This window comes from Leptopilina heterotoma, unplaced genomic scaffold, assembly GCF_015476425.1.
Source record: "Leptopilina heterotoma isolate Lh14 unplaced genomic scaffold, ASM1547642v1 Lhet_166, whole genome shotgun sequence".
NCBI classification, from domain to species: domain Eukaryota; kingdom Metazoa; phylum Arthropoda; class Insecta; order Hymenoptera; family Figitidae; genus Leptopilina; species Leptopilina heterotoma.
In genome coordinates this window covers 479,634-496,925 of record NW_025110882.1, presented here as the reverse complement: position 1 = coordinate 496,925, position 17,292 = coordinate 479,634, and the positions used below count along the sequence as shown (strand labels likewise).

General features: G+C 25.7%; 2 protein-coding genes across 3 annotated transcripts; one reads left to right on the top strand and one right to left on the bottom strand.

Annotated features, from left to right (window-relative positions):
- Positions 1 to 15: 15 nt before the first annotated feature.
- LOC122499276 (eukaryotic translation initiation factor 4E type 3-A-like) lies at positions 16 to 15,438 on the bottom strand. 2 transcript variants are annotated; one of them, XM_043607536.1, is made up of 8 exons: positions 15,271 to 15,409; positions 10,832 to 11,037; positions 9,635 to 9,862; positions 7,860 to 8,075; positions 5,959 to 6,459; positions 3,807 to 3,978; positions 3,635 to 3,709; positions 16 to 673 (listed from the first exon to the last, which is right to left on the bottom strand). In XM_043607536.1, the coding sequence occupies exons 5-8, from the start codon at positions 6,061 to 6,063 to the stop codon at positions 288 to 290; spliced, it is 738 nt and encodes a 245-aa protein (XP_043463471.1). In that variant the 5' UTR covers positions 6,064 to 6,459; positions 7,860 to 8,075; positions 9,635 to 9,862; positions 10,832 to 11,037; positions 15,271 to 15,409; the 3' UTR covers positions 16 to 287. The 2 variants fall into 2 exon arrangements, with proteins under 2 accessions (XP_043463471.1, XP_043463473.1); XM_043607538.1 differs by lacking the exons at positions 16 to 673; positions 3,635 to 3,709; positions 3,807 to 3,978; ... (2 more) ...; positions 9,635 to 9,862; positions 10,832 to 11,037 and adding exons at positions 13,133 to 13,244; positions 13,316 to 13,415; positions 13,679 to 13,801; positions 13,872 to 13,979; positions 14,158 to 14,278 and having other exon boundaries at positions 15,271 to 15,438.
- A 134-nt stretch (positions 15,439 to 15,572) lies between these two features.
- LOC122499277 (60S ribosomal protein L26-like) lies at positions 15,573 to 16,949 on the top strand. Its single transcript, XM_043607539.1, has 4 exons — positions 15,573 to 15,717; positions 16,041 to 16,219; positions 16,322 to 16,462; positions 16,762 to 16,949. The coding sequence occupies exons 2-4, from the start codon at positions 16,052 to 16,054 to the stop codon at positions 16,897 to 16,899; spliced, it is 447 nt and encodes a 148-aa protein (XP_043463474.1). The 5' UTR covers positions 15,573 to 15,717; positions 16,041 to 16,051; the 3' UTR covers positions 16,900 to 16,949.
- Positions 16,950 to 17,292: the final 343 nt, after the last annotated feature.

Sequence of the window (17,292 nt, the reverse complement as noted above, 5' to 3'; positions counted from 1 at the left end):
AATTATTAAATTTCCAAAAATTATTGAGTGAATAATTATAAAGAATATATAATTGAAAAAAAAATAATTACTGAAAGTTTGTAATGATTCAAAAAACAATTTGACGCATGAATTCGATATAAAGAAATGAGAAATAAAATGAAGAGACAAATAAATAGAGTTGAGTCTTATAAAATAAATAAAAGTCTTAAGTTTTCATGATCGAGAATGAAACAATTCATCTGATCATTCGTCAGGAAATATCTAAAATCCTTGGATTTTTTTTCTTTTTTTTGATGATCATCAACTTAATAATAACGTAAGTCGAAGGGAAACGTGAAGAAAATTGGTTCACGTAGTGGATAATTATTTCGACGATTTCGAATGAAATATCTTGGACGTTGATCGTGGTAGGGCGAGACCAGAGTATTGAGAGAATATCTCTCTGGTTTTTGATAGAAGCGACTGTTGGTTTTCGTTTCAATTTCCTCGATCGATGGGAGACGGGAAAATCTCAAATCTTCAAGATCGTCGTCCTTGGGGAAACTTTCGTCACCAGGAACCGGACGACCGTCTGGCAATACTCTCGACACCATTGGTCCCACCACAAATGGTCCCGGACGATTTGCCGGTTGGATGAAATTTGCAATTGGCGACGATTCCTCGGCGAGGCCATTTTCACCTTCTGTGTAAACTGAAACAGAAAAAAGAAATTTGAAATTAATTTTAATAAATAAATATTAGAAATAATAATTTAATGTAAATTCGATTGAAATTGAATTTTTTTTTCCAAACGTTTGGAAATATTTCCTTGAGGTGAACCACCTTAAATTTTTGTAAGATGAATGAATTATGATAATGAACGAAAATCATTTCAATTAATCGTTTCGTAAAAAAACAATTCGGATATAAAGTTTTTACAGCGTTTGTACGTCATTAAATTTTATTACTTTTTCAACCTTCACGTCTTCATAAGCAATTTTGAAATTCATTAGACATTAAAGAATTTTTATAGCCTTTTGTATTTTACCAAAAATAAATTTTTTTATGTTAAAATTTTCCGATATGAGATTTTTTAATGAATTTCGAATTCGTATCTATTCGACAATTTTTTTTCTTCTTTGTTTTTTTAATTAGAAAAAAAATTTGATAAAAATTTGACGAATTTAATTATCCGAAATTGATGGGCAATTACCGAAGAGAATGAATTTAATTTTCGAAAAGAATTTCAGATAAAAATCACAGAGGCAGTTAATTTTGTTTGGATTCAATTAAATGATTATATTCCTCGTTGGGAGATTGATTTGAAATTAAGAGATAGAGAATCGTGATGTATTTAACATTTGTAATTGGAAAAGGTCGCGAATCTTGTCGTTCTTCGCAAACTCCTTGCGAGACTTTCCATAATTTAGCATTTTGATATCATCGGACTTTTCATTTTCGAAAGTATCGGAAACTCGCTCGTGCATTTAATATCCGGTCGTCCGTGAAATCTCCGCCGAGAAATGCTTTCCTTCTAATCAAATTTCCTCCCTTAATAATAATTCTCGATAAAATTACATCCGATTAATTAAATTTCCAAAAACTAATTTCGAAAAATTATTTTCCAAAAACTAGGTCGTAAAAAATTTTTCCCACAAATTAATTCGTAAAAATTATTCCCAAAAACCAATTCGTGAAAAATTAATCGCAAAAACTAATTTGATAAAAAATTATTCCCAAAAAAAAAATTGAATGGAAAAATTCAACATTTTTTTGCAAATTGATAAAAGAAGAGGAAAAGAATTCAATTCTGAAAAAAGGATAATTTATTTCATTTCCGGATTGAGGGGAAAATTTTTTACGAATCTATTTTTAGCTTTTGGTTCTCCAAAGGGAATGTGTCAAATAAAAGAAAATTCTTGTTTCTACCTTGAGAAGAAGAATTCCTTCAAAGTTGAGAGAGAACAAATAAAAGAAAAAAATGACACCTTGGCCTACATGTCGAACTTTCGCGAATACCCAATCAAGATCAAATACAGCAAAGTCTTTTTAAAAATAAATATTCCAAAGAAGCTATTCAGGAAAAAAAATACAAAAAAAGAGGATATGAATAGAATATTATTGAGCATCTGAGCAGAACATGGTATCATTAATTTAAATTTGCACCTATTATGAATCTCTATATCAGACTTGAATGCAAGACATTTTTAATGAACATATTCTTGCTTGTGAAATCATTGACCTCCCGGAAACAGGAAGCGAACTAAAGTCCTTAAAGCAGGAAATTTGCATATTCGTTTAACCATTGCTATCGAAAGGAAATTTTTCCTTTTTTATTCTCAAATTTTCAAAAAAAAAAAAAAATAGAATTATTTTTAAATTATTTTTTCAAAACTTTTATTACAAAAAAAAAGTTCCACAGACTGTGAAAGTGAAATTTATTATCGTTTTAGAAAGTATTTTTTTTTCAACTTTTATTTGTTTGTTTGTTATATTTGTATTCTTTGAATATTTTTTTTTCAAGAGAGAAGAGAATTGAAATGATTTGTGTTTTGCACTTGGCACGTATCGTTTTAACAGAAGGGAAATGGGCCATAGAGAAAATGTGAAAGCCATGAGGCCTCCTTGTTGAAGAGGCACGTCGAGAAAAGTTTTGACCTCAATCAAACCCACCCAGCTTTCGGATTTCCGTGGGAATACCCATATAAAATTATTTATCATTATTATCGATAGATTTTCTCAGAATAGAGCGTTGAACAATTGTTTCTCAGTAACTGTCAGTAAACCGCAGATCTCCGGTCATTAATCAATCTTCTATTACGTTCCTCAATCTTGTAGATGATAAGCGAATTTTTCTTCAATAAAAAAAAAGAGAAAAAAAACCACTTGATCATTAATTTGATTTTGTTTTTTTTTCTCCGTTCGTCGCTATGTATTTTTAACATTTTGACTATTTTTCTATTTTTTTTTCATATTTTTTTATTTTTATACTTCTTTTCCTTTATTTATTATGCTTTTATATTTATTCTATTTTCCATACTTTTATTTTCATCTTTTTTATTTTTCTCGCCTTTGTATTTCTATCCTCGATATTTTTAACTCCAATATTTATTCTCTTTTTATTTTCGACTAAATAGCAAGCAAGTGGAAAATAAAAAAATCAAATTGAAAGAAATATAAAATGATAAAATATATTAAAAATATATTTTTAGTGTTAAATAAGAAAAAAAGAAGCTGTGGATGAATTCCTCAAGTTTTCTTGTATTTATAGTTTAATTTGTCGTGTCCATTGAAATGAGATAAAAACAAGCTTCGAAGACAAGATTTCAAGATCGCTCCATAGATTTAATGATAGGCAGGTGGAAAAAAAACGTCTAATAAAGAAATGTTTATGGTAAAACCACAAGTTGCTGATACTTCCGAATGCCACGAAATTTCTCCCGAGTATCCTTTTTTTTATTTACGTTATTTTCCGTTTTACAAATAGAAATTATAATCCGAATGAGAAATTTAATTATAGTTTGTGAAATTTCTTTCCGCATGAACTTGTGTTTTAGATAATAAAATTGTTCCGTAATTTGTATGAGATTTGGAAAAAAAATGTCAATAAATATTTCAAGTTAATCGACTGTTATCGGGAAAGGAATTTTGTTTATCAAAATAAATAAATTACCTGTAGATGTAACGGAGAAACGTTCATCAACGTCATCAACGTTTCCTTTGATTCCTTCTGTTAGCGCTTGCCAAACTAGAAAAAAAATTGAAAGTAGAATTAGAAATAGAAATAAAATTGAATAATAAAATGGAAATTTGGACATTTTTCAAAATTTAATTAATAAACGTACTCATTTCTTCGGAATTCCTTTGATAGGGGTCGAGGAAGTCCATTTGATCGTTGCTTAGATTGTTCAATTTTTGCGACGCTGTTAACATCAAATTTTTGTTACAGTCCGGACTCGTCGAATGGATGCAATAATTTTCCGCTTGTAATTTAAACCTGTCGAATAGTCTGCTCATCTGTAATTAAAAATTCGTAACAATTAGTAACAAATTCGCAACAATTAGTAAAAAATAGAAATTAATTAGTATAAACTTAATAATTATAAGCAAATTAGTAAACAAATTTTCAAATTAAAAACCAAATTTCGTGGATTTAAAAGTGTTTCGTTAACTTTGAACTTTTGGCAAAAATATTTCCGCTCTGTTGAAATGTGACTGAATTTTAATTTTCGTTAAATATTCATGTCATATAGAACTACGTGTCGGTTAGCACGTAAAAGTTTTTTTTTTGCAATAAATTTTCACAATAAATCTCAAAAAAACGTGACGTTGACAAAAATGTGTATCAATAAGTAGCTTTTAAATAACAAGGCACGTCGTTATTACTTTCACCCACGCTTGAAAAATTTTAATTTCAAATATGTTGATGATTTCAATATTGAGCAACACATCTCTCTTCAATCTCATGAGTATTCTTAATTAGTAAAATTAACTCATTAAACTTCCAATTTTCCACTGAGCGAGAATTTTAATAAAAATGTTACGCTACAAAATATATTATTATCTCAAAAAAAATCTTCTTTTACACGCGGAATAAATTAAATCCGTATATTTATCAAGTGTATAATTTTATCAATTTAATTTAAATATATATCATTTCAATTAAAATTTTTAAAAAATATTTTAATTTAAAAAAAAATACCAAGGAAAATTTTTCTCAGTTTTTTTTCATTTAAATGATGTATTTAAATTTTATTTTTTTCATACTTATAATAATATATTTAAATAAGAAAGACAAATTTTTCTTTCAAGTGTGAGATGTGACGAAATAAGTTTAAAGCGTGCCGAATTTACTTATGTTAGCAAATCAGGACTAAAACTGTGTAATGTATTTTTATTCCGGAAATTGAGAGAAAGTGTCGTGCAGAAAATGTTGAAAAATCACTAATGTATTAGGTACATGTTAATTGCTGTTCAAATAAAGGAAGACAAAAAATATCTTTAAAATAGTAAAAGCAGAATTTGTTTTCTATATCAACACAATTTCTTCTGAATCATTAATATTGAGAATATTGTGTAAAGAATGTAAAGAATAAAAATAAAAAATATAAATAATATAAAGAATTAAAGTATTACAAATTTATTTTTTATTTAATAATTGAAAACAATGAAGAAAATAATAAATATTATTAAGTATATTAAGTACAAAAAATTTTTTAAAATTTAAGTACATCATTTGAATAAAACAGAAAAAAAATTTAATTTTTAATTTAGATTATTTAAATTATTAAATTAGATTATTAAATTAAATTATTAAATTAGAAAATTAATCTAGAAATCTTTTTGCCAATAGATAGATTAAACTTGAACTTAAACTTGTTACAATAGCAAAATTATGTTTTCATGCTCGAGCTGTTTACATTTTACGATCTATAAACTTCCATCCATAAATAGAAAAAGTTCCTAATTTAAAGTCGATAATTTCCATTTTCCATTTTAAGTATAACTCAATTATAATTTTATATCTAATTATCTCTATTGTCTAAATTAACAAAATCCTTTTGTGTTTCACACGTACTCAGATTGTTTTGATTCAATTGTTCAAGATATTTTTCCAAAAATCGTGATTATAATGAAAATAAGAACAATGTTTGCCCTAATTTGCTTATCCGCTCGATGAATAATAAACCTGAATTTTAATTGTTAACTTGTGTTTGAAATTTGCTTGCAAAAACATTTAATTGTTTCGTAAAATGTTTATCAAGACCAAACAAAACGATTGTCTCACACTACAATTAAATATCAAAATTTCTCCTCAAATTAATTTTTGAAATTTGTTAATGAATGAAAAAATAAAAAAAAAGTTAAATAATTAAATCTAGTCCCTATTTGTAAAAAAAAACTTGTTAATTTTTCTATATTTCACAATTTGCACTTTTTTCCGCCACAGAATTTGCAAACACACATTAGCTCTGAAAAAAGAGAAAAATCGCTTACTTTTTCACCCTTGGAGAGACTTTCCCAAATTGGAATAGCAGATCCGGTAGCTTTGGAGATAAGACAAAGTCCCAGAATCGAGGCAACAATAAAAGAGATCTTCATTTTGTCTCAAGATGGGAATTCCTTGATGTGTTGTTTTTTTTATTTTTTTTTTTGCCACTGGATTCTTGATCACGAATGTTTTTTTTCCAAAGAACTTGATTTTTTTGCCACCGATAAATTGTTTCTTTCAAAATGAAAATTTTTGAAAATCAAAACACAGAAAAGTAATAATTATTATTGAATGACACTTTTCTTTAAGTTGACTTTTAAATCTCAGGACAATCACTGCTGAGAGCTCGCGAGAAACTGAGTTTACTGCCAGGTGGCCGGTTCATTTTATGCGGCACCCAACCACAACCAAAGGAGTCGTCTTCGTTTATAATCGCAGCATCTTCTGACGTCTGTTTATCTATTTTAGAATTTCTCAGTAGATCCCTTAATACAGGCTAACGACTCCTAGAAAAATAAAGAAGAATAATTTCTTTATTTTGCATAATCAATTGAGAAATGCAATAACAATTTTTCCCTTTGAAAAAAGGTTGTTTACTTTATATTTTCTACGCATTTACGTTGTTTTCAAAATTATTCACTGAATTTAGATCTTTCTTTAATTTATCTATTTTGAATATTTTTTTAAATATTAGATATTTCAAATTTTTACGTTTTTGATCGATTATTTTAAAAACAGAAATATTATGTTTATTTGAACCGAAGAGAAAAGAAAGATTTTTTTTAATCCTTTTACTTTTTTGATCGAAAACATTTTTTTAAAAAAAAGTATTTGTTTATTGAACCGAACAAAAAAGAAGGTACATTTTTTTTTTAATTCTGCCACGAACGAATTTTTACTTTTTTGATCGAAAACATTTTAAAAACAGAAATATTTGTTTATTGAACCGAACAAAAAAGAAGGAACATTTTTTTTAATCCTTCCACGAACGAACTAGTTTTGCATTCTAGTTAATCGTTTCAATTTTTATTACTAATAAACATGGTGACACATTTATTAAGGATTCAAGGAACTTTGGCGTGAGTCAATATTGGAGTAGGCAGAATTTTATAGTTCATATAGTTTTCTAAAAAATCCCGAAATAGAAATTTTTTCAACAATACGAATAGGGGAATTTTTCGCAGTCGAAATTGATTTTTTAAATTAAAAGCATTTAATTTAAAAGATTTAAAATAATAAATTTAAAAAAAGAAATGTCTCCAAAGTTTTGAACGTTCAAATAAACTACAATTTTTTTCAATAAATTCCCTTTTTTTATTCGGGTATTCTTTTATTCAAATTCGCTTGAATTTGAATTTCTATTAATTTTTTTAATTAAATTAGTTTTTGATTAAAATAGTTAATTTTTAACTAAATTATTTAGTTTTTTATTTTACAATTTATTAAATTATTGAAAATGTTGAAAATATTTAGAAGAAATATTTTGTTCATTAGAACGTTGATAACTTTTGGAAGGAAAAAACAAGAAAAGAATTAAATGAATTTATCGAAATCTTTTAGGCAATCTGGAAATAAAAATCAGCTTTTGAGAGAATTTTCATGAACCACGAGGTCATAAATAATCAACGACCCCGGTTGTTACCTAATATATAAAGTGCAGATGATTATAAATAAGAAATTAAGACATTGAATAATGTTAGAAACAATGCTGAGAAGATAGAGAAGAAGAAACTCTCATGGAAGTATAAAAAAATATTATAAAGTAATTACTGAACCTTGTTTTCCGAATTAATGAAATACAATATATTTGCAAATTATAGAAAAAGATTTTCTTTCTTTTTCTTCAGTTCTAACTATTTAGGTTTTTTTTTAATTTAAAAAAAAAAAGTAATTTAATGCAACTTACAATTTGAGACAATTATTTTTTTGTTATTCCTCGATGACTCTAAATTCCGTTAAAATATCTTTTTTTTCCTGTCAGAAAAAAGTCTGAGTCTGAGTTTGAGTCAGACTTTTGAAAGAAATGCACCAACTCTAAAGATCGAAATGAGGTCGAAAATTTTAAAAATTCCACACACTCTTGATATTGTATTCGCAAACATTTGGAAATATTCCTCTCAATCTGAAACAGAATCATGTTAAAAAGTTATTTACATTTTTTTTCGAAAATAAACCAAACATATATTTACGGAAAATTATTTTTATTCGATAAATTCTTATATACCGATGGTAATTATTTAAATAAGCAAATTACATTTTCCAAGTATTTCAGAAACGATAAAATAGTCACTATATAGGAACTAGAGAAAATTATGCAATGTTAGTGTAATTACATAAAACCGCGAAACTTATGTTTAAAATAAGAATATTTTTTTTTAATTTGAATTTTTCGTTCGGATTTTTTTCTATTTATAGTTATACTGAAATTTTCTCCTTTCACGGAAATATTTTTTCTTAATTTCATTTTTCTTGTTCAATTTTATTTGAACGCTGGATTTATTTTTTATTTGTAATTCAATTTTGTTGATGAAATAAAAATCAATTTCATTTTTTGAAATTATTCTATAAAATTTGTATTCATCAATAAAAAAAAGTGTTTATTTGACCGTGGCTTACATGTTAGATTAATCGCAAATTTTACATTTTATGGCTATGGAAAAATATTCTAATTCTTTGTTATTCGTTCTTTTTTAACTGAAAAGTATTTTAATTATACCCTATACAGAAAATTGACGTAAATTTTTTTTAATTGTTTCCTATTTGACGTAAAGGCGACTCACCATATGACGTAAAATGATTTTTATTATTCACTATTATTATTCAATAATAATTATTTTTCTTATAATAATAATTTACCAAAAAATATTCTAATGGAAATTTTTAGCTTATTTTTTTTAGATATATAATAAAATTAATTAACTGTTAATTTTTAGTAGTTTTCAATTTTGCTTTCATATATATATACATATGTAAATGTCAAATTCCTGAATCTCGAATGGGAATTTTCAATAATTTCACATGTTTGGTCAGTGGAATAATAAAGGCGGATATATCAACATCAAGCCTTAATATTTTACGTCACGAGGTAAACCAAAGCCTCAAGCATTTGGGAATCTCCTAAAAAAATATATATATATACAAAAACCTGATCTTCGCTTGAGGTGTGAAAAATTCAGTAGTTCATTGCTTTGCCCTCAAAAAACAATTTTTATCCAAATCTATTAATTCTTTTCACGAAACTACAAAAATGTGTATTTATAGAAAATAAATAGAAATGAAATAATTATTTAAATTAAATAATTCAAAAAATAATTAAATTAAATAATTACAAAAAATGTACAATAATAGAAAATTGAATAAAAGTAAAATAATAATTTCAATTAAATAATTCAAACTACAAAAAAATATTTTAAAACTGAATAAAAATAAAAAAATTAAATAAAATAGAAATAAAATAATTATTTAAATTAAATAATTTACTAAACTATAAAAGAAAAATTTTAATAGAAAATTGAATAAAAATAAACAAATAAGAATAAAAAAATAATAAAATAAAAATAAACAATACAAAATTATTGATGGATAATTTTTTTTAAATTAAATCATCAACACACGATTGATCGATTTCAAAAAGAAAAAAAAAAGTGAACATTAAAAAGCAAACATAAAGAAATTTCTAACCAATTCAGAAAATTGTCCAACAGAACGGAACTGCAATCTCTTCGACCGGAAAACAATTGAAACTCCGAGGGCAACGACTGATATGTGACAAAGAATTCATGCCAACATTGTGCGCACCATTTCCGATTTTCTATGGGTGAAAAATATCTGCATTTTTCCTTTGTTCGACAATTTTTGTTCAATTCTTCTTCTCGCACTCCGATTTCAACCATTCGGCAAAAAATAAATCTGCAAAGTAGATAATTTTTAATTTCAGGTAATTCACCTATAACACTTTCGGTAAAAACAAAAAATAATTTTACATTTTACATTTTCATTATAAATGCAAAATTAATTTACATTTATATTTTTATTATTAATGTAAAATTATTTTACATTTATATTTTGATTATAAATGTAAAATTATTTTTCGTTTTTACAAAAAGTGTTGGAGTTAAAAATAGAATTTTGATTTTTGATTTTTAATTAATATCTCAATTCAGTAGCTAATATTCAATTTATTTAAATCGCTTTTCTTTCGTAAAAACGTTCTTCTTTTGAAAAAATAAATATTTAAATGTATTATTTATAAAATTTAAAATTAGAAAAAAAATTTACATTGACGTACAAAATTCGTTGTTTTGTCAAAAAATCCCCAAGAGTCACTACTTTTAAAAAAAAAAGTGTATAAACAAATTTTTCTTGACGAAAAGCCAAGAAATTATATACTTTAAATCTTAAAATAAAATTCAAAAAAGCAAATAATTTATTCAATATTACAGAGAAGAATAATAATTGTTAAAAATGAAGAAAAATTTTTCTCTACATTTTTTCTTGTCTAATTTATTTAAACCAAACAAAATGCAAATGAATTTCCAAAATTGGAACTCGAGATTAAAATTCAATTCAGTTTTCAATTTCAGATTAGGTCTAGACTCGAAAATATGTAAAAGTGTCTCTAAGAAAAATGTATTTACAAAAAACGACTAATCTCCTTTCTTTCGAAATTAAATAATTAAAAGAAAATTTTCAGCACGAAAAATTTGAAAATTTGATAACAAAAAAAAATTCTTATATTGCTCCAATTTTTATATTTGTTGTTTTTTTTCACGGAGAAAAAAATAAAGATGGAGACAAACCGAAATATTGGAAATCAGTCTGTAGAATTTGTGGAATTTATGTAAATGAATAAAACTGACGTCAAGAAACTCAACAAACCTTCGGTATTGGCGCCACTAGGGATCAGAGAATTTCATGTTCATTTTTGAATAAGGCTGGGACTGGAAATTTAATTGATTCTTGATTCTTTGACATTGCCAAAAGAAATATTATGTCATCTTCGTTCGTACGAATAATAAATTCAATTTTCCTCCGAGTAATGTTTTTCTCAAAAATATTCTCAAGTTCCAAGGTCCGGAATAATTCTGAAAAAAGCGTAAAAGCAGAAAAACAATTATTAGAAAATTTATTTATTTAAAAAAATAAATCGATTGAAACTAAAATTCAAAATTGGATTTGAAAATTAAATTCAGAAAAGGGGAAAAATCCTTTCTTTGAAAAATAAATGTTTTTAATTCGAATTGCAAAGAAATTCGATAAATGGAAGGAAAGTAATTAAATTCAATCGAGAATATTTTGCAAATTCGGAATAAAAAAATGTAAACCAGAAAAATGTTATCTTACTTACTCCCGCATTTCAGGAAAGAAGAATTTTATATCTGGGTTACGACCTCATTAATATCCAAATCAAGTATAATGGCTCGCTTTTAAAATAATCTTTTACACTTATCTAATACTTTTCGAAAAAAATTCATACTTTCCAGTTAAATAATTAACGAAATTATTCCTAAAAGAATTACAAGTTTACTTTCAGAAAAAAATTGTAATCAATATTTTTAATTACACAATTTTTACTTTTTCTTTCTTTTTTTTTAATCATCATTCCTCTAAAAAAAATTAAGCCCGAATTTTTACCTATGAAAACAAATCGACAATAAATCTCTCAAGGAACATGCAACGTGCGAATTGTAATTTAAAGCCTATTTAACGAGTACAAGATTCCTGAATAAATTCTTGTTTTGATTTTTGGTGATTTCGCTCCTTGACGTCATTAAAAAGACTCGTAAAAATGTCGACACGATACATTCGCCTCAATCCTTACGTATTTCTCTCGACATATGAGATTAATTGTTTATTTCGTTAAATAAGAAAAAAGTAAACATATTTTTAAATCTGGTGAAATTGGAAAATTTCCCCAAAAAATATTTTTTTTGTGAATTTAAATAAAAATATCACTTAGAGAATTGTTAAAAATTAAGTATATAGCTAAATTTTTAAATAAAAAGGAAAAATAAATAAATATCTATAAAGATGTTATTTTCTACATTTGAAGAATTTTTAATAAAAAAAAATTTCGAGATGAATTTGAATTACATAAAATACGCAAATGTATTCAAATTTTAAATTCTTAGAAAGATCGATACGATTTTTATGCCTATTTTTGTCAAGCTTTAAATTGATAATAATAGGGAACATCTCATAAATCTTGAGAAATTTATCTTTAAAACAACTTTTTTTTAGTAATTTAATATCAAATTACATTCCGGTTAATTAAATTAAAGAAATTGTAGAAATTAACAAAAATTCGGTTTTTTGAAAATCATGATTTCAAATTTACATTTTTCGAATTTTTTTTTCAATTTTAACAATTTGAATAACAAATTCTAAAATTTACAAAAAATCGATTAATTTCAGGTTTTTTTCCAATTCCAAATTTTTGAGAAATGATTTCGATGCGGAATTTTTTTTTTTTTTTTTTGAAAAGCAAAAACAGAATGAATTCGTGTTGGAAATTTTTTGAAGATAACTGTAACTCTTCCTCGAGAGAAAGGAATGATCCATGAAGTGTTATTTCTTGATCTTGAAGAAGTAAAATATATTTTGTAAAAAAAAAGTCGAACGAAGGAATGTAAATTATTTAATCGTGTGTTACTGTAAAAATTCGGAAGGCGGAATCTCATTAATAAACCGCAATCAATCGTTCACAGCAGGCTTTGGCGCCAGACTTCATATTCTAAGTACGGACTTTGTACGGATTTTTGAAGGTCGTTTCCACTTTCAAGTGGCCTTGTCTGGAATTCTTATTGATCTCATTCCCTTGTAAAAGCATAAATTATAAATTATCATTTAAAAACCTTGACATCTGAAAAACTTATTTGACAAAATTGAATCGACTACATTCCATATACATCAAATTTTACAAGTTCTCGAGAAAAAAAAAATTATAATTACAAAAACAAAAATTATAATTCTTCAAAATTCAAAAAATTTTTCTGTAAATTTTATTATTTTTTCAAAAAAAATTTTCAAAAAGACTCACAATTTTCATCGTACGAAATAAAAAAATATATTTCAAATTCTTGAAAATTACAATAAATTTTCTATTTTCTCTAAATAAAACATTTCATAATCGTGAATTTTTGAAAAAACAGTCAAAAGGTGGATAACTCAAGACGAAAATTCCAGTGTCAAAAATCTTAATAGTATATATTTCATTGTATCAATTTTATAAAAACGAATAATTATAAATTTAGAAATCAATGACGATCGTACGCGTGATGCGACTGATGTGCTGAAAGAAAAAAAATACAATTATTAATTTTTCAAAATGATTGAAATTATAAATTAAATTTTCAAACTTACGTTTATAAAATTCGGCAGCGAATTCGATTTCCGGTAAAAGTTTGTGAATTTTGTTAAGAATCGTGGCTTTTGCTGCTAGTGCGGCATTCTCGTTCCAAATCTAATAAAAAAAAGTAAATTTAAATTAAAATTTAAATGAAAATTGAAAAAAAAAACTACAAAAATAATTTCATTTTGAGTTACAAAATAACTGAAGTGAATAAAATTAAAAATTTGATTTTACTGACGTGGAGAAAAATATTTTTAGAAATAAATTTAAATAACGAATGTAAAAATATATCCAAAGGAATATATTATGTTGGTAATAAAATATAAATTTTCGGGTAAAAAATAGAATTTAATTAACAAAAAATAAAAAAGTACCTGAACCAGATCGTCCCTTTCGCGAATTGAAACCGTGACTCCGCAAACTTCGTCTCCCTCTGCTAAATTTTCGGAAAATTGTTCTCCAATGGCTGCAAGTACGACCTCTTTCCACACAATAGCCTAAAATTGAAATTTTAAATAAAAATCATTTCAGTCAATTCGATATTAAAATAAAAATTCAAAAACTCACCGTTTCTTTTTTGTGGCACTTTAATCGCCAAGTGCCACCCCTTTGATTAATTGGCTCCTCCCATAATGGATATCTTTCCTCCCTCATCAAATGATAACTATATCGGATCTAGAAGAACAAAAAGACAAATTTATTTATTGTATTTTTTTTAAATACATTTTAAATTATTTTATAATTTAATTATTTTAATTAACATTTTACGTAATAAATAATGTAACAAATAATGTAATATAATAATAATGTAAAATCATTCAATAATTTTAAATTGTAATTTTGTTTTACTCACCTGTATTTGTGAAGGGTTTGGAATATTATTAAAAACAGCCCAAAAGCTCTGTACAGTATTAAATGTATAAATCTTTTTTAAATTAGCCTTATACTCCTCGGTCGTGGTTCCGGAAATCGCCCTATAATTTTTTTAATTACTTACAAAAAAATTATCAATAACAAAATACAATTAAAATGTGTGTTGCAAAAAAGCGAGAGAATCTTTGGAAAATTAAAATGAAATAGAAAATTTATAGAACAAATTCTATAAAATAAATAAAAATAATAATCAATTATGTGTCATACTTATCATATTAAATTCCATTGATATTATTTTCTCTTTAAAAACCATTCACACTAGGTACGAGAGAATTATATCTCATTTTTACTCACTATATCACTATTATTAGATTTATGTATGTACGTTTATTGAAAAACCTCGTAAATAATGAGTAGTAAAAGTTTCATTGTTTATAATTAGTGATGATAAAAAATTTTCATCACTGTTTAATTTTATCGATAAGATAAAAATAACAATATGTCAACAAAGATTTCTTTCTTGTTCGAAAACTTCTTTATAATTTTTATCTATTTTCATCAATTTTTAATGAAAATGAAAATTGAAATTGAAACTAAAATTTACTTGATTTACTCTATTATACTGCTATTTACTTGTATGCTAAACTGTAATTTTTATTACGCATTTAAATTATATATTGTTTACACTACATAACCTAAAAATCGATTTCATTAATAAACTTAATAATAAATTATGCCAATCAAAACAACCCATCAATACTATAGTATTCTTGCATTAATTCTATTTATCACCTTAGTTTCTTTAATTAAAACCAGTTTTAATAAAGAAATTCGAATAATTGTAAATGTCAAGTACATTATTTACAAGTCAGTTCGTATACTATTTATGTCAACAACAACAAATGGAAGCTTTTGTAAAAAAAGATCAGAAATGTCGTCAAACTAGTATAAATAAAATGCATAAAATGTAAATTAAGTCTTCTCTGGAAATAAAAAGTGATTTAAAAAACAAATTGTTTGTTAAAAAAGTTGAAAAAAAGAAAAGAGAGCGCAAAAGCAAGTGGCAATGAAGAATTAAGAGAAATTTTTTTACTTATCAAGCCAGAATGTCCATGGTGTCTGTAGAGGAATTCCCGTATTTTCATGTTCTTTGATATTTTTAACAGTTTCATTTGAAAAAACAGGCGATTTTGATAATTCCGAAGGAGGGTCGTCTTTTGTTTCACATTGCATTGCAGCCATCTTTGAAGACACGAATTTTTACGAAAATTTGCGAAAAGACACGAAACGGTTTTTTTTAATTTAAAAAATTTATTATTATCGAAATGTTATCTAAATTTCAATAAATATTGTTCAATGTAAGTCAAATAATCATTTTTCTATTATTAATTTCCTGTTTTATATTTTTATCTAGGATAGACAATTTCAAATTTTTCCCGCACTGGAAATGGAAGAATTTCACATTGCGCTTGCGCAAGAACTGTCATGTCTTTTTAAATCTCTTCCGGTTTTATCAGTGGTGTTAAAAGTGCTGTTTTCGGTAAGTTTTGTTTAAATAAATTGAATTTTCCCCATGTTTCCTGTATATTAATGTTTAAAAGTTCAATTAATTGTTTTAAACAAATTGTATGATTGATTTCTGGAACTTAGATGTTGAAAATTGTTTCGTTTTGCACTAGATCGAAAGTAAGGCACGTGATTGATTGTTGATACTTTTCTTACTTTTCTAAAGCTAGTATAAATCTAGTTTTTGTCTGTTTGGTTTAATTTTCTGTACAAAATGTGCGTAAAAATAGATTGTAAATGTTAATCAAGTAGTTCTTGTGAATGCAATAGAATTGAAATGGAAATTTTTGTTTATAGTCGAAAACAGAATGAAGTTCAACAAGTTAGTAACCTCTTCGAGGAGGAAAAATCGTAAAAGGCACTTTACTGCTCCTTCACACATTAGGAGAAGGCTAATGTCCGCACCATTGTCTAAAGAACTTAGACAGAAATATAATGTTCGGTCCATGCCCATTCGAAAGGACGACGAAGTTCAGGTAACATAACCTCACTTTCCATATTGTCGTTCATTTATTTTTCGTATTTTTCAATACTGTCGATGTTATTGATATTTAATTAGCTTGTTTTCTTTTTTGCAGGTAGTTCGCGGACACTACAAAGGTCAGCAAGTTGGCAAAGTAATCCAAGTTTATAGGAAAAAATTTGTCATTTACATTGAGAGGATTCAAAGAGAAAAAACCAATGGAGCCACCGCTTATGTTGGAATTGACCCCTCAAAGGTTCGCATCTGCAAAATTTTTATTTCTAATCTTTTTTATTTTTTTATTAGTCTTTCTTTTAATTTTCTTTGTTTAAACTATTTTAATTAATTTGAATGATGAACCAAACCATTCACAGAAATCGAGACAGATAATTTGATTTGCAGCGTCTTGTCAAGGTATTCTTGATTAAGATAAACTTATCAAATTTGGTCTCATTAATGAATTAAAATGGCACTGATTTTTTTTAATATTTCATTCAACATTTTGAAAATTAAAAAATTGTTTTATTTGGAATTAAAAAATATATTTATTTCCAGACTGTTATTGTCAAATTAAAAATGGACAAGGATCGCAAAAAGATTATCGACAGGAGAGGAAAGGGCCGTCTTGCTGCTTTGGGCAAAGACAAAGGAAAGTACACTGAAGAAACCGCTGCTGCTATGGAAACGTCGTAGGTTAAAGCACCATATTTTGTACTACAAAAATAAAGTGTTTTAAATATTTATTATTTTTGTTTACTCTTTCAAGAAAATCAAACCTAACAAAAAAGATTTTCAAATTTTAAAGCAGGAAAATTAATTTTACCATTATTGCTAAAAGAAAAGAAACTTGTTTTATATATATTTTTTTTAATTCATACACTCAGTATAAACTTTTTCTTAATCTACATAATAGACAAGTATTTGTAATACATTTATATATTTTATTTGAATATCTTATATCTAATTTTCTCGAAATGACTTTAAGGACAGAATAATTATATTTATTCTTAAACAAAAAAAAGGCTAAAAATCTGTGTAAAAAATAAAATGTAACTTGATGTTTTTAAGCACTGTCAAAAAATTTAA